Here is a 21,910-nt window from a genome sequence, read left to right as displayed (position 1 = left end):
GAAACTGGATGGTTAGTCCCGTTCTTAGGATTTGCATATATTCTGTATACTTGGAGTACAATTTTAAAGCTTTCCCTTGTACTTTCTACTAAATATTGAAAGGCTGATTTAGGTTTTACTCTCCTGAAAGTCCCTGGCCACATGAACAGTTTGAACATAGGCTTGTTCCTCGGTTTGTATGAGTCTGTTCCATATATGAAGCACTTTCTGAGGGAATGAAATGAAAATGACATGAATACATTTTCAGATATCTAGAAAACAATGGTACAGTAAGCTATTTCAAAAGACACATTTGCACTCATATTGCTGTGTAATGCTCCATCTGGACCTAACACCCAGGAGGTTAGGCAGATACACATTTCATTTTCTCCAGCAATCTAATGGAACTATTGCCCCTTCTTGCATAACACTCTGATACACAATGAAAATAATATACCTCCATTCTGGTAGCAGCTTGGAAAATACTATTACTAATAACTTTTGAAGCAACAATTAGATAGTCATTATAATGGTCATCGACCCACCTATCAAACAGGCATATAAACAGTGTTAGAACAGGAACACTTTAAAGGTGAATGCAGAAAGAACGTCTTCAGAATAAACTCAAATGCAATTAGGGGGTGAACAACACGATGAAAAAGAAACATAGGATTTAGAGAAATGGAAATAGAGAAATGCAGCAAAAATTAGATGAACAAATTTTATTTTATTTTATTTTATTTGTTCTTTTGGCCAGTCCTAGGCCGTGAACTCAGGGCCTGAGCACTGTCCCTGGCTTCTTTTTTGCTCAAGGCTAGCACTCTGCCACTTGAGCCACAGCGCCACTTGTGGCCATTTTCTGTATATGTGGTGCTGAGGAAACGAACCCAGGGCCTCATGTATACGAGGCAAGCACTCTTGCCACTAGGCCATATTCCCAGCCCCAAGATGAACAAATTTTATAAAAAGCAATAATTCTGAGACAGGTACAATGTATGTGACATTTGAGGATCTCCCGTCCTTGGTTTTCCCTAGTAACTTGAAGTCCTTACAGTTTTTTTGTTTTTGTTTTTTGTCAGTCCTGGCACTTGGACTCAGGGCCTGAGCACTGTCCCTGTCTTCTTTTTCTCAAGGGTAGCACTCTACCTCTTGAGCCAGAGCACCACTTCAGCCTTTTCTGTTTATGTGGTGCTGAGGAATCAAACCCAGGGTTTTGTGCATGCTAGGCAAGCCCTCTACTGCTAAGCCATATTTCCAGTCCACATCTTTCTTACTTTTAGAAGAGAAAGAATTTTATTCAAAGTCTTACCCAAAGCCTTCTAATACCAGTTTCTGAATCCAGAGGGAAAGATGCTCAAGCATTTCCCTCAAAGTGGTCTCCTTCATCTGGTCCTAGGTGTACACATTGAGATACCAGAAACAAGGACAGGCCTGAAACTAACCAGACTCTTTCCTGAGCACAGTAAAAAGAAACCAAGACTTATGCTACGGAGAAAATTTACATAGGATACATGAATCAATCCAAGCATTTTCAGATCTACTCACCATGGTAACTATGGTGGAGAGAAGTCCTGGGTTAGGCATTTCGCTAAGTGGAGACTTCTCAGGTGATATTTGTACCTTTTGATTCAGTGCTCTTTGCTTGGATGAGTTTTACCATGGAGATTTCATTTACACAAGTGTCACCTTGTTGGAGAAAAGAAAATTTTCTGCAGAATCTCAGTCTCTAAAGTGTAACTTACCCTCTCCCTCCACAATTACTACATTTGGATGTCCCAGAAGTTGTCTTAGTGTTAATTATCAAAGCATGTGCAGGAAGAAAATGAACAACTAGTAAGTAAGTTTCTGTATCTAAGGTTTTCCATTTCCCCAGGCCTGTCTTCCCTTTGTCAAAAGGTTTCTTGAATCAAAATGGAAACTGGTTTCAAAAACTTCAAAGAAATCACTTTTCTTCCTTATGTCTTTTTAAGCATAAGGAAGTACTAAATGAAAATCACTGCTGAGAAACTGGCTTTCTCAGAAAGTCCCAAACATAGACCTGGATAGGACAAGGGACCCCTTGCTCTCCTTCTGGCCACTTTAGTCACATTTTAATTTCCACATTGTCTCTTACTGTATTCTATAATATATATATATATATATATAACTATATATGGCAATATATTTAGCAATATATATACAACTATATATAACTATGTATATATAACTACACATATATACATACATATATGTATATATACATATATGTATAACAATCCTGACGGTTGAACTCAAGGCTCTGTTTCTAAACTATTTCACTCAGGGCTCCCTCTGGGGAGCTTGCCCCACTGGGGCAAGCTATTGCTTACTTTTTTTTTTTTTTTTTTGGCCAGTCCTGGGGCTTGGACTCAGGGCCTGAGCCCTGTCCCTGGTTTCTTTTTGGTCAAGGCTAGCACTCTGCCACTTGAGCCACAGCACCACTTCTGGCTGTTTTCTGTATATGTGGTGCTGGGGAATTGAACCCAGGGCCTCATGTATACAAGGCAAGCACTCTGGCCACTAGGCCATATCCCCAGCCCTATTGCTTACTTTTTTAAAATAAAAAAATTAAATCCATTTGGGTGTCTTCTTATTAGCATATATGAAATGGTGCAAAGTAACTGGATTCTTTAAGTAGGTAATGATGATTTCATTAGATTTTGCAGGCTGATTTATCTATGTCTTTCTCCAATCTGGTTAATAATAAGGCTATTCTACTCTTGATCAATTCTTTTCTCTTTTGGGGGGCTTTCTGTCCTTTTGTAAATCTAATTTTATTGTAAAGGTGCTATACAGAGGGAATCACAGTTAAATAGCAAGGTAATGACTACATCTTTATCAATACTTAAGCATCTTTGGGAAAAATGTTTGAAACATCTAGTAAGCAACTCCTTTTTCCTTCCGACTGAAATGAAGACTGTCTCAGGAGGGATTGGTGACTACTCTCCAAGACTATTTTGGGAAAACAGTTTAAAAGATATGCTTTGAATTCAAGTAAATAGGTAACACCCTCATGGGACCACTTAGTTGTTGTTACAGGTTAGTACATCCCTCAAGCCAATTCCTTTAAATAGAAATCAAGGTTTTGTTTTTCTATGCAAAATACTATGATAAAATCATAGTAAGTTATTTCAGGTGATAGTAACTCACAGCTTGGAAACTTCATAGCGAGAATTCTTGAAAGAGAAACTGCAGGTTTAGTCTTTAGAATTGTTAGTCTCTCCATCAAAAAGGCATGTCAGACTGAAGTTGATAAATAAGGGTAGCATATTATGACAATGGAGACTTTAAAAGGAGTTTGCAATACAATGGAAAAGTTGGTGCATGTAGAAATGCATCAGAAATAAAAATTGGAGTGGGTATAATTTATAAATTGTAATATTGCAGATACAATAATAATGTTGGTAAAAGTGGAAGCTGAAGAAAAAAGTTTTTATAGACCTTTTACATGTTCCTATATCTTTTCTGATTATTTGAAGAGGGCAAGGAGGGAACATTGTTTAAAGACTCATCCCAGAGCAATGTCATATTTGATCCCTAGCCCAGGAACAGATGAAGCCTAAGTATTTCTAGAATCATGCTTCCTGGAGTGCCGATAAGTAGGGTGAAGATCCTGTTAGTAGAATATGAATTGAAAGTAACAAAGGACCCAATATATGCACCTAGAGTTTCTCCAGACTTTTTCTTCCACACTTTCAATCTGTGAATCAGCATGGAGGCCAGCTTCTAGGATACTAAATAAATCTTTTTTCTTATAGTTCAAGCCTTCTTTAGACCTAGGAACAGAAGAAATGGTGATTAGTAGCGAGGACTCTGCTTTCTGAACAAGTGTTATTTTCTGAGGGGAGAAAAACATCATTTTCCAAAAGTAAGAGTAGCATTATGCTGGCTTCGGATACAGGCTCCTAGTCAATGGCCTCCTCTTTGCTTCTATGTGATTTTTTCTTCATTACCTAGAGGTATACCTGGCACAGAAACGGAGCTGAAAGATGTCTCTCTCAAGGCCATTTTCCTAAGTGTCATATCTTTGAGGAAGTCCGTATTTATGTCTGGAAGAATATAGAAACCTCAAAATTACAGACTAGCATAACACTTTTAATAAATTTATTTATTTATTTATTTATTTATTTATTTATTTATTTATTTATTGTTTTTGTAGAATCAACACAGAGGAGTTAGAGTTGCATGAAGCAGGTAATGGGTAATGAGTACAATTATGTTTCAATCATGTCTCCCCTTCCCTAGCTATCTCCTAGTTTTTCCACTTAGTGTCTAGTGAGTACCACTGTTGTATTTGTTCACCCTTGTTCCACCTCTCTGTGCCTCCTACTTACCCTCCCAGTACAAACTAACAAGACAAAATGAAATAAAAACAGAAACAATGAAATTATGTGTCCATAGGAACACAGATGCCAACAATAGAAAAAAGTTATGAGTTTTATAACAAAATGCTCTAACAAAAGTGATAGTGAAGTGCTCCTTGTTGCACCAAATTGTTATTGTTGTTTTTCCTATTTGTGTTTATATTATATCATACCACATCATATAATGCTTCATATCATATCATCATACATCTTTGTGTCTCTGGATTTCCCTACTTAGAATAAAAAATGAGAACCATCTTACTTATACAGGTTTTTTCATTTACAGTGGAAGCACTTTTTTTTTTTTTTTTTGTGTGTGTGTGTGTGTGTGGCCAGTCCTGGGGCTTGGACTCAGTGCCTGAGCCCTGTCCCTGGTTTCCTTTTTTGCTCAAGGCTAGCACTCTGCCACTTGAGCCACAGCGCCACTTCTGGCCATTTTCTGTATATGTGGTGCTGGGTAATTGAACCCAGGGCCTCATGTATATGAGGCAAGCACTCTTGCCAGTAGGCCATATCCCCAGCCCCCCAGTGGAAGCATTTTTAACCCCTCTGAGCCCTGCCCTGCTTTTTTAACTAGGATGGATTCAAAATAATGATTACTTGGAGTCAGTGAAAGTGCTACTGCAGGCAGGGAATGGGATCTATAGGGGTTGATGCAGGGTGTTCAGGAGCTTGCCAATTGATCCTGGGATCCCCCAGGTTGGTTGCTTCCTTGCAGAAATTCCCTGAGTAGCAACTTTTATCCATCAATTTCTCTGGCCACCTGTAAGTGTACAAAGCACTTCAAAGCTGCTTTTTCAAACCAAAGCTGCCTCTGTTAGCTGTCAAGGCATGAGATCTGATTGATTCTCAGTGCTCTAGCTCCCCAGTTCTTTGTCTTAACATCCTAGCTTCTATTCACAGATAACCATCCTTTCGTGTTTGTTCAGAGTTTGTATTGCTGCAATATGTTGGTGTTTTTGTCTTCAATTCTGCCTGCAGCTCAGCTCTCAGCTCATACTTCTCATTAAGTAGGTTTTGTTGTGGAATCTGAGGCCAAGTTATAACCAGTATCCTGGATCTGAAATCATTTTTCTGGTTATCTTGAGCTTAGTTAGTGGTAAGTCTTTGAAGTTTGGACATATAAAAATTTCCATTGTGTCCCCATCAAGGGGGTTTGGGTAAGATTGCTCCTGAAATAACTTCCCTCCATCTTATCAATCAATAAGCTAAGAACTCCTAGCAGTCTTGTTATCATGATCTGAGTTGTTGATAATGTGTTTTCAATTTATATTTGTAAACTGACGTCTGCTGCATGCTTGTGGATTTTCCCAAGCTTTCCTTTTATCCTTTGCTTCTAAATCCCTCCCCATCCCTTCCCCTATCCCCACTTTTTTTGGTCGGTCATGGGGCTTGCATTTTGGGGCTGGGCGCCATTCCTGAGCTCTTCAGCTCAAAGCTAGTACTCTACCACTTAAGCCACAGTTCCTCTTCCCATTTTCTGGTGGTTAATTGGAGATAAGTGTCTCACAAACTTTCCTGCCAAGGCTGGATTTGAACCATGATCGTCAGATCTCAGCCTCTTGAATAGCTAGGATGAGCCACTGCTGGTTGCCCAGCGGGATTCTCCTGCTACACTGTCATGCTGCCCAGTGTTCTTCAGGGTTATTTGTTTTATAATATAAGGTTCAGTATTTCTGGATTTCATCTAAATTTTCTTGTTTCCCTTCCTTGCTTTTCCATATCAGATGGCTGTCCCTGAGTTATGAAACTGGTGTTTTGTTTCCTAATTGATGTAAAATTTCTAGAGACACCCAAATTCTGTGTTTCCAATCTGCCATCTTGAAACCCTTTTTCCCCTGTATTCCTCAGCTTTTAAACCCATTTGTTAAGTGGGTGTGGGAGTCAGCAGAAAGCAAGGACTTTGGTCAACCCCACATGAAGGGGTTTTGAGTGACAAGTTATAGAAGATGCTTAGCATTCATTACCAGTGAGTCCAAGGGAGTGCATTTGTAAGGGGGGAACACAAAGGGACAATGCCTATGTGTATCTGATCATATAAAATAGTATTTATCAAAATGAACTTCAGGATATGGAAACAAGAGGTTTTCTGTTTGTTCCTGTTTTTGTTTTCTTTTGGGGGGGGGCATTCCTGGATGCCTTGCATCAAAAGAGGAGGTCCCAGCCTGCCCCACAACCCGGAAAGGCGGTCCTAGTTGGCCCCACCTGTCTTTCAGCCCTGGGGTCAAGTGTGGCTGTTATGTGGCAACACTGAAAGGTGGGTCCTAGTTGGCCCTGCCTGTCTTCCGGCCAAGGGCCATGTGTGGCTTTTATGCTGGAACCCAGAAAGGTGGTTCTAGCTGACCCCGCCTCCCAGCCTTGGGACCACATGTGGCTAAGATGGCGCCTGGTGATGAACTCGGAGGCAGTCCTGTGGGCTGTGACCTAGAATCAGGCCGCCTCTCAGGATTGGTCCCTCAGCCCTCCACCTTTGATGGACAGCTCAGGCCTCCCTTCATAGTCCCTAGATAGTGCAAGTCCCCTCCCTTTCCTGCTGCTCTCTGGCCTATTTAAGAGCAGAGCTCATTCAATAAAGTGAGGCATGCCCTGACATCTCTCCCGGACTCTGTCTGATTGTCCTCTGGCGAGGGAGGGCTGGGTGCCGGCAGTCCGTCGACCCTTCCCCTTTCTTGGCCTGCCTTGGTCAGGGCCAGCTTCCCCCTCTCTCCCGCAGGACAGGAGAGCGCTGGGGGCTGAGACCCTGACACTTTTTATTGTTTTTTTTTTTTTTTTTTTTTTTTTTTTTTTTTTTTTTTTGTCTGTCTTTGGAAGGGTAAGGTGGCACAGAAATGGAGGGACAAAGAGTGAACAAATGTAGCCCTGGTACTCAGTAGACAGTATGGGTGGGAATGGGAGGGTAAAACTGGGAGAGAGAGATAGAAAGTGTGACAGTGTCCACAAAGAAATGCATTCGTTACCTGACTGATTTAATGGTAACTGGATCTTGGCATATACCCTCTTTTTAAAATTAATTAATTTTTTCCAGTCCTGGGGCTTGAAGTCAGGACCTGAGCATTGTCCCTGGCTTCATTATGCTCAAGGCTAGCACTCTACCACTTACCCACAGTGGCACTTCTGGATTTTTCTGTGTATGTGGTTCTGAGGAATGGAACCCAGGGATTCATGCACTCTACTGCTAGGCCACATTCCCAGTGCCAGTACATCACCTTTATAATTCAATAAACCAGAAATTTCCCTCACTAGATGTATAATCTGCCAGCACCTTGATTGTCAATTTCTTATGCTACAGAACAATGAGAAGTAAATTCCTGTTATTTACAAGCTAAAAAATGTTCTGGTTTAAGGAAACAATAAAATGCTATTAATTGGAAAGTTTGTTTTCTAATTTTTTTTTCTCAGTGCAAGCAACAAGTTAGGAACCACATGATAAGGATGGTAGAATTGGAGACAGGCAAGATATTTATTTTTCCAATTCCTAGAATAACCAGACATAGATTGCATAAGAAATGATTGATGAGAAAACAGGCTTATTTGTTGCTATAACCCTTCAATAGTTTAATGTTCTGAAATAATAAAACAACAAGGTATCAAAATTCCTAATGAATGCATCTTGAATTTAGGGAAGAATGTCTGTAGAAGTATAGATATCTGTCCTTCTCAGTGAGCCCTCCCGGATTTAGCAATATTGACATCCCGGTTGATCAGGATCAAGGGGCTGAAAACAGCATATCCAAGTTCTAGAAATGTTTTAATGTTTAGTTTCATGAAATCATGTCTCAAGGTAGAACCTATGTAGACAGAGAACATGAAATCTGCCCAGTAAAAGACAAGGAAACAGATCATGAGATTGAGAGTACTTAGAGTAGCTCTGATTTCTGGGCTGGAATTGTTTGCAAACCTGGAGCAATGAAGATAGAGGACTCGCTTGTGATGTTTATACAGATGGAAAGCCATGTAACCACTGCTCCAGCCCATGAGACTCTGAAAGATCACATCCCGAAGAGTCATGAGGGAGAGGAAAAGCCATCTAACCCCTTGTCTAGATGGTAGCATATAACAATTGCCCATATATATTTCAGATCCAGATCCATTCATGCTACTGACTGCTGTGATGTAGTGTAGCAGGTTTGAGCTGATCAGAGAATTGAAGATCCAAAAGAGGAGGAGATAGGGAAGAATTTGCCATGCAGTCTGTGGTTTGAGCTTTCTCCACAGGTTGCTTCTGGGACTGATGATGATGGCCTGGATCATGCTGAGGAGACAGGTGGTGCAGATGGAAAGGCCTCGGGCCACTCTGCCCAGGTAAATCACAGTTTTACAACTATAGTCATCTAGGAAATTTCTGAAATAAGCAATGATTGCTATTTCTCTTATGCCTATGCTACAAATAATGATTATATTTGAAAAAGCCAAGTGGATGAGGATAAGATTTACAAGTTTTTTGTCAGGACCCAGGACAAAAGTACATACATGTAACACAAAGATAAAGATGTTCCCCACAATTCCAGGTCCGGTAAGAGAAAAGAAGATTATTTCCTTGATGACTTTACTCCAAATCATCTTCAGACGTCATACTCAGAACTAGGAAATTCATTTTGACAAACATAAACATTAATGACAAATTTCAGAGGATATATTTCTCTTTATTAATAGGGAAAAGAACAATTTTTTTCTTCTGCCAATAAATGAGTTGATTGCTTCTAGGAAATTAAGCCTTTATTTTCTAAAAGAACAATTTTTAACGTGTGTGTGTGTGTGTGTGTGCGTGTGTGTGTGTATTTCTTAGATCTTATGTTTGCCTTTTTTTAACTCCTTTATTTGCATTCTCTAACATAGAAGTGATGATAAATGCAGTTTGGAAATAAATTCCATGGTCATATATTCACTTACCTTTACAAAAGTCCAGATGAGTCCTTCCTTTATATTATTTACAGATCATAAACCCTCTTGTATTGTATTGAGGCTCCACTGGGATTCTCATTATCACCCTAAAAAACTCATTTCTCTATTGAGTATAGAGCTAATACTAGACTGTATTATTCTCCAAAAATTGTTTTAGACCAAATGGATTAACTTCCTTAGGGGAGGTCACATGATAAACTCAACTCCCAAAACTGTGCATAGATCTTAACTGTGCATGATACACAAGTAATTTAGCCGGGGAGTACAAGGGTCTGGCATCCTTGCCTCAAGGTCAGACTAACCCTGTATATTCCTGTTATTCTACATGGTGGATTCACTGAAATGAATGATTTTCTCTGTTACCTTGTTCATACTATCCATTTATCCTGAGAGCTTCTCCCTTCACAAATTGTCAGCAAAACAGTTTATTTCTGTAGCTCCTGTCTTGTGGACTCCAACTGAAAGAAGACACTAGCTCTGTGTTTTAAAGCTTGTCCAATCCAATTCTTTTTCAACATCAGAAATCCCCCAGAAATGCTACTGGATCATACTGTGAATGATGTAGGCTATCTTTAAAGAGATTACTTTTAAATCGCTCTTACTTTTCACTTGCCATATCTCTCTATTGATTTACTTGTGGTTAGGTTATCTTTCCAGATTTACCTGTCTTTGGGGGAGATACTATGAACATACTTCGGGTTAAGGAACATGTCCCATCTTCTCAAAGGAGTGTTGTTTCTGAATTGAAAAGCTATACACTATGGGAGGTATTTGCAAGAAACATTTGTGTTTTTGTTTTAACAAGATTAGATAGGGTTCTTCTACTTTTGTAAGGATAATAAAAATGCAGTATTTGTGACTCACATAGCAATTTTTGATGCAATTTGAGGTGAAGGTAGAGCATAGGTATGCCTAAGCAATATCACTGAACTTTAAAATTATAAAGTTCAGGATTTCTAAGAAGAAGCCTTGCAAACAGCCACTCTAGAGCACATATGTGTGAGTTGAACATGTTAGATCGCTTGTCTCAGTTCCACTCATTTGTACCATACCGGTGAACTGTGTGGATTCAATGAGCTGAGGTATAATGCTTATATTAGTGAGAAGTAAGTATTAAAGAATCATTTTCTAAAAGTAATTGTTAGTGTTATTATGTATGCTGATGTCTGTCTACCCCTTCAAATCTCTGTAGTTATCGATTGTTACATTTTGGACTATGTTAATTAATATAAATGAAATCATCATAAAGAAGCCAAGAATACTGCATCTTTTTTTTTTTTTTTTTTTTTTTTTTTGGCCAGTCCTGGGGCTTGGACTCAGGGCCTGAGCACTGTCCCTGGCTTCTTTTTGCTCAAGGCTAGCACTCTGCCACTTGAGCCACAGCACCACTTCTGGCCGTTTTCTGTATATGTGGTGCTGGGTAATTGAACCCAGGGCCTCATGTATATGAGGCAAGCACTCTTGCCACTAGGCCATATCCCCAGCCCCAAGAATACTGCATCTTGAAAAGGCTAAACAACACCTGAAATATTATACAAGCTTAAGCAAAAATTCCACTTGATTGAAGGAAAATGCACAAAGACTGGGGTGGAGGTGTAGAGAATATGACTTTTAAGGGTTATTGGGCCTCACTGTCTCCATGATCCTTAGCCTGTGTTAAAAGAACAGCTTGTGTCACAATGCACATGTGAATGTGTTGAATTTCTGCACAAGGCTGCCCTCCCAGACCAAGAAACATAGGTTTCTGGGTGGTGTTATAACATAAAATTAAATTGCACACTATTTTAAGCTCCTTTATTGTGTCATTGCTTCCGACTTGATTAAAATGAAACCTTATATATCATTCCAAATGAATGCATATTGGATCATTCATTCATTTATTTATTTGCTGGTCCTGGTCACTGTCCCTGAGCCTCTTTGTGCTCAAGGCTAGTGTTCTACCACTTGAGCCACAGCATGGCTTCCAGCTTTTTCTGAGCAGTTTATTGGAGATTAGAGTCTCACAATCTTTTCTGCCCAGGATGGCTTTGAACCACAGTCCTCAACTCTCTGCCTCTTGAGTAGCTAGGATTGCAGGCATGAACCACCAGTACCCAGCTTCTTGGGTTATTTTATACATTGTCGAATGCCATCTGAGGACTTAAAAAATATAAACTCTGTACTCATTTTTTTTTTTTTTACCTCCACAGTAGCAAAACCAGTCTTCCTACTAAAATCCTAGTATATCCCATCCACATTCAATGCCAGGATGGTACAATTCAGGCAACTGATTTAATTCATAAAAAAAATGTTGCCACTAGAATTTTTGCTCTTTTATTTCTGTCATACTCTATCATGCCCTGTGGTCATATGTGATATGTTTGCCTTCCCTGCATTCCCTGCCACCCCCCCCCCCCCCCAAAAAAAAAGTCTTATTTCCACTCTTTAATTTTAGCTCTTACTTTTTTTTTTTTTAATTTGTCAGTCATGAGGCTTGAATTCAGAGCTTGGAGACTGAGCCTTTTTGCTTAACAACACTCTGCCACATTGATCCAAGGCTCCACTTCTGGCTTTCTGGTAGGTAATCGGAGATGAGTCTCATGGACTTTCCTGCCCAGGCTCGTTTTGAACTGTGATTTTCAGATTATCTACCTCCTGAATAGCAAGCATTACAATTGTGAGCTACCATGCCTAGCTAGCTCTTATTTTATAGCCACATGTCAGCTTCTATATCATCTCAAATTCTGTTCACTCTCCCCTCTATGTTTCCTTTTGAAGAACAACCATTTCCAAGTTTGGCTTTTGCCTTCAATTTTCATAACTTTGTTGCCTAATCTTAATATTTCTGAGATATATTTGAAACTCAATTGATTATGTAATTTAAGATGGCATATTCTAGGCCACAATATGAAGTCACAGTGGGTAGTCTTATCAGTTAATTTACAACAACTAGGCCTGAATCAATGCAAGATCCTGAGGAAGATGACTCTGGTATGAAACATAGAGATAGTTAATTGGTTGCAGTCAGAGATGGTACTGTAGAGGAAACTTGGAATATTTCCTAGGAAATGTGGGGAGAGACCTGAATACTAACAGCTATCTCAGGGGCCTTGAGAGAAACTTCAGTTATACACATATTGGTGCTTTTAAAAGCAGATTGGGAGGAGAATGATTAGGTGTTAGGTTCTGTGTTGAGATGAGGGAAGTTTATGAAGTGTGAAGTAGGAATTGGCAATAATAGTTTCCTGGAGGAAAATAGATTGGGACATCATTGATATGATATGAAATGAGATCTTTCAAAAGGGGAGACATGATGGCATTTTCAGCTGCTGTATATTTTGGGGGAGAAGCGGTGATTTTAGGTAAATTTTCAGCCTGTTTTACTAGTTTCTTTTTCCTTCAGATTAATTAACAATGAGGTTACTGTGATCTTTCTTTAGTCCAAGGTGATTTCTAGGCTTCAGATCTGGATAGGATTTTACTCTTTCATATGCAAGAGTTCCAATCTTATACCTCACTTAAAAACTTAAGTTAAACTATGGACAGTTTTTCCTCAATAAAAGAAACGTGGAAGTTTGATCCAATCCCTAGGATGTGCATATATTCTGTGTGCTTTTAATGCATTTCTACAACCCACTCTCCTCTCTCTCTCTCTCTCTCTCTCTGTGTGTGTGTGTGTGTGTGTGTGTGTGTGTGTGTGTGTGTGTGCTGGTCCTGGGGCTCAACCTCAGGGCTTGGGAGCTGTCTCTGAGGGTTTTTGTGCAAGGCTATGAATCCTTGAACCACAGTTATGCTTTGGACTAATTGGAAATTAATTGGAGATACGAGTCTCACTGACTTTCCTGTAAAGGACAAGCTTTGAAATGCAACCTTCAGATCTCAGCCTCCTGAGTACCTATGATTACAGTCTTACAGTCGTGAGCCATTGGAACCTGGCTACCTCTACCTTCTGCTAATTATTAAATGCTTGCTTTAGAGCTCTCCAGTTCTTGTCTGTATAGCTATGTCATGATAGATGTATATGCAGGCTTTACCTGGAAGCATTAATTACGAATATAGGAATATCTGTTATGGCCTTTCAACATGTGCTTCCTCTCCTTACATATGAGATTAAAGAATGCCTTAAAAGGTTAAAAGAAGATATACATAATCCTAAATGTTTGATACAAGTTTTAATAATGAGTACAGCAATCTTAATTAATAATAATCCAAAGTGATCCAATCTTTAGTCAGGGGTTGGAAGCTCTTAGAAATGACTGTACTTGGACGAGAGTGTGTTTCAAGTGGTAGAATACTTGTCTAACAATACAAGGGCTTGAGTCTCAAACTCAAGCATGGTCAAATAAATAAACAAAAAAAAATGCGTGTACTTACAGAGCATGGGGCTACATGCTTGTAATCTCAGCATTTGGAAGGCAGGAAGATCATGAATTGTTGCCAGCCTAGGCTACATAATTAGATTTTGTATCACAGAAACAAAACAACAAAAACAAACAAAAAATGACTGTACTCCAAAAGGAATACTATGAGAGACTTATGTAAACCAAGACTTACATACACCAAGAACTGGAGAAACAAAATGTATGAACCCTGATAATACTAGCAGATAAAATTGGAGGCTGATGAACATTTCCTAACTTCTGGAAGAACATAATGTGAGACCTTTTGGAAAACCCAACCTACAGCTCTGTGATGTCACCACATTAGAGACAGAGGTGTTCAAGTACTTTTAGAGGAAGATCTGCTGGATTGGTGGTCTCCATCTTTCTAGTTGGCATATGCCTTCAGATATTAGAAAAATGACACTTATAAGTCTCATATACCTTCTCAGAAAATTTCAGGTTTAGTCAGAGAGAGAGAGAGCAATGTATATCTTTCTATGATAAGTTTACATGAACATGTGAGTAAATCAAAGAATTATCAGGTCTGCTTACCTTGGTAGCTGTGGTGTAGTCCAACTCTGGGTAATTCTGCCCAGATGAGGCTTTTCAAGCCAGATTTATATCTTTAGCATGTGAGTCTCTTGGCTCCCATCAAGAGTAAGGATGATTTCACTTTTCAACAGTTGTCTCATTGTCAGGGAGAAGAAATCTTGCAGAATCTCAGTCCCTGAAGTACAACTTTCCCTCTCCCTATATAATTATCATGTGAAATTGACTTAGAAGATCACTCAGGCTTAATTAGGGTTTACTTCTAGAAGATTGTGAAAAGAGAAAATGAGCAACAAGCAAAACTTCTGTGTCTAGTTTTTATTATCTATTTGCTACTGGTTTCTGTAATATGCAGACCTATCTTTTCCTTCTCAAAGTTGCAGTTGGTGAAGTAGCATAGAGATGAGTTCTGAGTCAGAGTTTAAGTCACTTCTCTTTAATTATCAAGTCTTTTAATTCTGAATGGCCAGTTATGGAAACTCTGCTGTATTTGCAACTAAATACTTGAACAGCACAACCACCACCTTGCTCTAGCTATGCCCAGAGGAAGTAAAAGGTTTTTACCAATAGCTATGGTAAACCTGGTAGGGCTTGAAAATGTAACAGTACAGACATGTTGGCTAGCACAGGCAAGGCCTTGTTTTAATCTTCAGCATCCCTAAGTAAGTAGATAAATAAAAAAGAAATGAGTGAGGAAGAAATTTTAATAAATTAAGAAATGAAAGACAATTGGGCCTACCTTTTCAAAAATTATGCCATATGAAATTTCAAGAATATAGAAGTCATGTATACTTGGAAGGAGCTATTTATTTATTATTCAGTTTATTGCCAAGGAGAACCTTTCTAGCCATCGATACAAAGGAAAGTAAATAACTATGACCATGTGGCTGAATTTAACTTGAGAATACCATCTTGTTTCTAGAAGTGATACAAGTACTGTACTGACCTGAAAGGAAAATTCAAGTTGCAAAATCATTTCCTGCAGAAAAGGTGAGGATTTTGCATGTTTCCTTTTTCTAAAGAGAAGAACTAATTAATCACCACAAAAAAAACCCCTCACCTTTTAAACTGGACACCACTTCATCTTTGAATACATCCTTTATATTGTATAACATTCAAATTAGGACAAACACATTTATTTCTTCCACTATTTACTATTTAGAGTGAAAACATTAAAATATTTTTCTTCTAGCTTAATGAAAAGTACAGTACATTATCATTATGTATATTTACTTGCAATAGCACATCAGAGATCTTTAGGCTATAACTATAACTTAATTCCTTATGCTGGAACTTTCCTTATCCTTAACTGTGTACTACTCTCTTCATCCTCTAATATCCACTCAACCATTCTCTATTTAACTTCTATGAGGTCAATATTTTTGTATTTCACAGTGAGTAAGATCCTGTGGAATTAACTTTTGGTGCTTGACTTAGTTCATGTAACATGATGATCCCCAGTTCCATTCAAGTCATACCCAAAGACAAGATTTCAGTGTCTTTTATAGCTGAACTTATTTATTGACTACAATGTGTATATTTTCTTAATATATCTTATCCCTACATCAATGGGTACGAATTTAATTTGTTTTTATTTCTTTACTCTTGTGAGTATTGTTTGTAGTGAATACAGGGATGCAAGTCTTTCTTCTATGCACAGGTTTAATTTCCTGCTGATTTTTACACAATAGTTGGATTGCTGGAACATAGTAGTTCTATTTCAGTTTTTGGAGGAAACTCTGTGTTGATTTTCATAATATCTAAATTTATCCACTCAAGTAGAACACCATGAATTTATGATTATGAATTATGATTAGAATTTATGATTTGAATTATGTTAAGATCATTGCTCTTTATTCCCAGGGATAGATTGCATATTTTAAGTACTCACTATTATCACATCAGTTAGATAGATTTGAGATTCTATACAGTTAGGTGTTGTTGTTTTTTTAACCCTATACAGTATCTTTAATGAATGTTGACCACTCTCTTCAACTTTCTTGGGGATAGCTGATAAATGCCCTTTGTTTGTATTGGGAAGTCCATTATAATCTTTTAATACTGTTTATCTTCAAAACATACTCTAAAATCATTAGGCTGATGATTTTATGGTTTGGAAAAATAATATGACACCAAATAAAATGATCTGGAAGAAATTTTTCTCCCTTCACACATTCTGATAATGGTTAAAAAAAACAGGCATTTTTTGAAACCACCAATCTCACTTATACATGAAAGCTATCATACATTTTGAGATCTGAGATGATTTCTTAACAGTTGGCTAAGTTTTCTGAATTTTCTTCTTCCTATTACTTATGTGTTTACTTATGAGTTCTGTCTGTCCACCTATGTGTGCATCAGTGAAAAAAATAAAGTTAGTGTTTGACATTCTTTATTTTTAGTCTCTTTTACTTTCAACTTGTGTTTCATCTAAAGTATTAGATTGTAATTTTATGATATTACATATAGTAATTTCATAGTATAATTGATATGAGTTTTATCTATACAGTTTTCATTATACTTTCTTTTTATAGAGTGTTTGATATTTTCTTCAGTAAGCTCTGTAGAAATCTGCTTTGATATAAGCAAATACTCTCAAAATACTTGTTTCAATATAATGCAGACTTCTCATCTAAGTACATATCATTATTGCAGGCAATCCTACAGATTACTATGTTATTTTAAATCTGTAGTCATTTTTCGTGTGTGTGTGTCTGTGTGTGCATGCACGCGTGCGTGTATATGTGTAGTACTGGGATTTGAGTTTAGAGCCTTTCTTTTGCTAGGCAAACACTCATATTGAACAATGCCTCAGTCCTTTCAGGCTGTAGTTATTTTTTGGCTTGGGTCTCACACTTTTTGCCTGGGGCCTAGCCTTGTACTGTGATCCTTGTATACCTATGTTTGCTTTTTTGTGTGCCCATCCTAGAACTTGAACTCAGGGGGGCTGGGCACTGTCCCTGAGGGTTTTTTTTTTTTTTTCTCTCAAGAGTAGCACTCTACCACTTTAGCCACGGCTTTACTTCAAGCTTTTTGTTGGTTGATGGGAGCAAGTCTCATGAACTTTTCTGTTTTGGCTGGCTTCAAACTACCATACTCAGATCTCAGCCTTTTGAGTAGCTAGGATTACAGGTGTGAGCCACCAACTCAAGCTCTACCCATGCTTTTCATGTAACTAGGAATACAGATCCACAACATACCCAACTATTATGTTGAAATGAGACCTAGCTACTTAAAATATTTTTTTGCTGTACTGGTCTTGAACCATGATTCTTCTGATTGACTGTTGTCTCCCAATTAAGTGGGATTACAGGCATGTTCCATCACATTCTGGGCCCTTTTTAAATGCCCTTAAAAAGTGTCTTTTAAATGTCACTTAAGAAAATGTTTGGAGTTGGAGGTGTGGCTCAGTTGGTAGAGCACCAGCCAATGATCAAAAGTGTCAGATCAAGAGTTCTAGTCTATAAAAAAACAATGTTTCAAAAAGCCCATGTTTTCAGCACATGTAGTTGTTTCTAAATTCTGGGAAGACTGTCAGCCCTGCTTCCTGAGGTTTTTATATTTCCCAGTTGAGAAGGGCACTGCTAGCTGAGAACTACTTTGGTTTCCTCATGTTTGCATCCTAGCTTTAGAAATAGACACTGGTCTTTCAGTAAAGCTTGAGAGGATTTCAAAGTTTCAGCTTCAGTGAAAGATGTTGCATCAACTTAACTCATTTCTTTTTATGTATTTGTTTATTTAAATGATGCAAAGTGATACGTATTTAAGGCACCATTTGCTGTTTTGACATATGTATTCATTGTATAACCTTTACATCAAGACAAACACACATTTCTCGTAACTAACATTTATCTATGATAAAAACAAATATTCAGAATATCTACTTCCGACATTTTGGAAATATATATTATATTATCATTGTTTATATTCACTGTAGAGTGATGCAGCATATCCAAACTCCTTACTCAGATCTAACTGTAACTTAGTATACCTTGATAAACATTTCCCCTTCCTTTTCTCTCCAGTGCTCTACTGGAGCCTCTGGTATCCACCATCCCACTCTCAACTTGTTTGACATCACTTTTTCACATTTTACATGTGGTGCTTGTTCTTAAGGGCTTGGCTTAGTTTCCTTAATGTGATCATCTCTAGGTTGAACCATGTTATATCATGTATTGTGTTTTCTCTTTAAGAAATCCATGCATCAGTAGATGTACATTCAAATAGGTTCCATTCTTTTGCTATTGTGACTACTGCTACAGTGAATCCTGACTACGATATCTCATATGTAGAACTTCACTATTAAATCATACATAGCCACCTCTGAAGGAGAAGTTTTCTTTAATGTGTTTGGAAGTGGATTATAATGACTAATCTTACCTGTTAACTTAAGGCTTTCAGAATCAAGTAACAGAAAACAATTGCCCATTGAATCCATTTTGCATTAGTGTTAGAGTTTTTCATTGGTCATGTCTACTTTGTCCTACAACCCAACTTCACACAAATATTGCCTGACACTTTTCTTCCTCATTTGCTTTTTAGGCTGAAGGAAGGCCATTGGCATATACTTAATAAGTGTGTGCCGAGCTGATAAAGATTAAGTCTATATGAGTGAACACAAAGGTGGCAAATAGTATAGTAGTCTTGGTTGAGGAAAAAAGAAAATACTGTTTTCTGGCAGCAGTGTTACATCCAGTATTTTTCCCAGTGAAAAAAGAAACTAAAACTCACATACTTGATAGAGATGAGAGGCTGGCAAGAATCTGTTCAACTTGCTAGAATTGCTGAACAAATTGTGCAATTTTCCTATTATCAGACTTGGTCAATTCCTAATGGATACACCTGTAGTTCATGGAGGAATTAGAGTGGAAAATAATTTCTTCACCTATCAATGAGCCCTCCAGGATTTAGCAACACAGATATCTCGACTGATTAGGACCAAAGGACTGAAAACAGCATAACCAAGTACTACAAAGGTTTTAATGTTTAGTATTTTGAAATTGTTTCTCAAAGTGGAACCTATAAAGAAGGAGAAAATAAAATCTTCCCAGTAAAAGATAAGGAAACAGGTCATGAGACTGAAAGTATTTATAGTAGCTCTGATTTCTGGACTGGAATTGTGTGTGAGCCTGGAGCTATGAAGGTAGAGGACTCTCTGGTGGTGTTTATACAGATGGAAAGCCATGTGCCCACTGCTCCAGCCCATGAGACTCTGAAAGATCACATCCTGAAGAGCCATGAGGGAGAGGAAAAGCCATCTAACTCCTTGTCTAGATGGTAGCATATAACAATTGCCCATATATATTTCAGTTCCAGATCCATTCATGCTACTGACTGCTGTGATGTAGTGTAGCAGGTTTGAGCTGATCAGAGAATTGAAGATCCAAAAGAGGAGGAGATAGGGAAGAACTTGCCATGCAGTCTGTGGTTTGAGCTTTCTCCACAGGGAGGTTCTGGGACTGATGGTGATGGCCTGGATCATGCTGAGGAGACAGGTGGTGCAGATGGAAAGGCCTCGGGCCACTCTTACCAGGTAAATTACAATTTTACAACCAACATCAACTAGAAAATTTCTGAAATAAAAAATAGTGGCTAATTATCTTACACCTGTGCTACAAATAATGATTCCATTAGAAAAAAACCAAGTGAATGAGAATAAGGTCTATGGGCTTTTTCTCAGGACTCATGACAAAAGTATGCATGTGTTTCATTAGTATAAGGGTATTTCCCACAATTCCAGTTCCATTAAGAGAAAGGAAGATCATTCTTGGGATGAACTTAAGCCATACCTCTTCTGACTTCAGGAACAGATCCAGTGAAAACATTTTGAGAATCAACAATAAGTAAGAGGCAGGTTTTTTTACTTGCGTTAATGAAAAGTTTCCTGAAATACATTACATGTACAATGTTATTTCCTAGTGAATTTCTAACTTCATTTTTTGAATATTTTTATTAAGTAGTTGTATAAAGGAATTGACATTTAACAAAATCATTTATGAATACAGTTCATCTTGATTGATATAACCTCATTTTTTGTTCTTTTTTTGCTTCTATTCACACAGAGATAATCGTCACTATATTTTGGACACAAGTTTCATGCTAATTCATTCTTTGAAAATATCCTTTTTCATACTCCTTATTGTTGGGGATTATTATGGCCTGGGAAAGGCTGCCCTTCCACCAGCCTTGGGACAATGGAAGTCCCTCCCACCTTCTGGCCTCCACCCCTTGGGAGGTGAACACATGCGTGCCACCATGATGGGGTTGTCCCGCTCACAAAGGAAGTTTCGTGATGTCACTTGATGGACATGCTCCCTAGCCTATGACTGGCCCTTTGGCCAGCCCCCTTTCTTTCCCGCCATTACTTCTATATAAGTGCCCTTCCATATTAAAGTCTTTGAGACGCTTCCCACCACCGCAGCGTGTCCCTGATGCCTTCCTTTTCGCCTCCGCCCTCGGTAACATGTGGGGGGACTGGGGGGAGGGGAAGCTTCAGCAACCCGTCCTCAACTTAGCGCTTGCCCATGTGAGCACGCCTTTGGCTTTCCGCTGGCGGAGGGCCAGGCTGAGTGCTCTTTCATAGAGTTTGTGGTTACCATTCTCCCCGTGGGGGGGGAGAAAGGGATCGTCCAGATCCCAACATAAATGGCGCCCAGACGGGGACCGAATCGTACGGCCGAGAAGTTCGGGGTACAGTATCCCCACAGATTTTGCTAAGTAGGGTTTTAGAGGAGGGTCCTGCCCATCCAGACGGGGCAGAAGCATGGAGACAAGACAGGCCGGACATGGGCTCGCGGGACGCTGCCAGAGAGTTGCCCCGCCGTGGCGATTTGGCGCCAGGCAGCGGAGGGAGCGGGGCGCGCCTCCCGCGGAAACGTGTCAGTGTCGGAGAGGACGGTGACCCCGGGCTGGGGTCGGTTCTGCTCTGCGCGCCCCGGGCCAGACGGCGGCAGGCACCCGCAGTGGTGCTTGAGAAGCAGTGGGTGGCTGAGCGCCGGAGGGGTTTGGCTTGCGCGGGCTGAGCGTGAGTACACTGGGCTCTGTGCGGCCCCGGGTTTGCGAGCTGCGTGCGCTGGGGCTCGCGTGGCCCCGGGCGGCACCAGGCGCCTTTTGCGGTAGCATTTGGGCAGCCAAGTGTGGCGGGCCGAGCACGGCGTGGTGGAAGCGGTTCCGCCATGTGGGAAGCTGTGGCATGGCGGCGGCAGAGCGTTGGGGATCGGTGCTACTTTGGCCAGTCTTGTATTTACAGTGGCTGGGCTGGAGCCAGCAGCTTGTCTGCAGCCCCAGCCTGCGGATAGAAAAAAAAAAATGCGTGGCGTGCAGTTTAGGCCATGGGCCGGCGTCCCAGTTGAGGTGCGTGGGCGGCAGCAGCCCCGGAGTGGCTGGACCTGCTGCAGCCCGGCAAACTGCTTTGTGCCCGCCGATGGTCGTTAAGCTCAGAAATTCGGGTGAGTTGGTTGAATCCTGATTTCTCTGACTTAACACACACGTGGAGCACAATGGGGCACGCCATATTGGAGGCGGGGCCCCACCAATTCCCCCCAGGTGAGGGGCGTGCCAGACTCCCCTGGGCTGGGCGGGGACTCAGCGATTGCGCTGCAGCTGGGAGGGGCTAGCACCCCTCTGTGCTTGCCTGCATGTTTTCTCTCTGTGTCAGACTTACAGCTGCAGACGGGGTTGGAACCAGGAAAGTCTCAAATTATAAACTAAAATGGAATATTAAAAGGAAAACAAAGA

General features: G+C 39.7%; 1 protein-coding gene and 1 pseudogene across 1 annotated transcript; both read right to left on the bottom strand.

Moving 5' to 3' along the window:
* Positions 1-8,018: 8,018 nt before the first annotated feature.
* Positions 8,019-8,921, bottom strand: LOC125353644 (putative vomeronasal receptor-like protein 4). The gene has a single exon (XM_048349313.1). The coding sequence runs from the start codon at positions 8,919-8,921 to the stop codon at positions 8,019-8,021; it is 903 nt and encodes a 300-aa protein (XP_048205270.1).
* A 10,140-nt stretch (positions 8,922-19,061) lies between these two features.
* LOC125353643 lies at positions 19,062-19,938 on the bottom strand (annotated as a pseudogene).
* Between the last annotated feature and the right edge of the window lie 1,972 nt (positions 19,939-21,910).

The sequence above is a fragment of the Perognathus longimembris genome, chromosome 6 (genome assembly GCF_023159225.1).
Source record: "Perognathus longimembris pacificus isolate PPM17 chromosome 6, ASM2315922v1, whole genome shotgun sequence".
NCBI lineage: Eukaryota > Metazoa > Chordata > Mammalia > Rodentia > Heteromyidae > Perognathus > Perognathus longimembris.
Note: the sequence above shows the minus strand (reverse complement) of the source record. Positions and strands in the feature narration are given on the sequence as shown.

Bases quoted from the DNA above. Each gene is read 5' to 3' on its own strand.
- LOC125353644 (XM_048349313.1), bottom strand. From the start codon at position 8,921: ATGATTTGGAGTAAAGTCATCAAGGAAATAATCTTCTTTTCTCTTACC.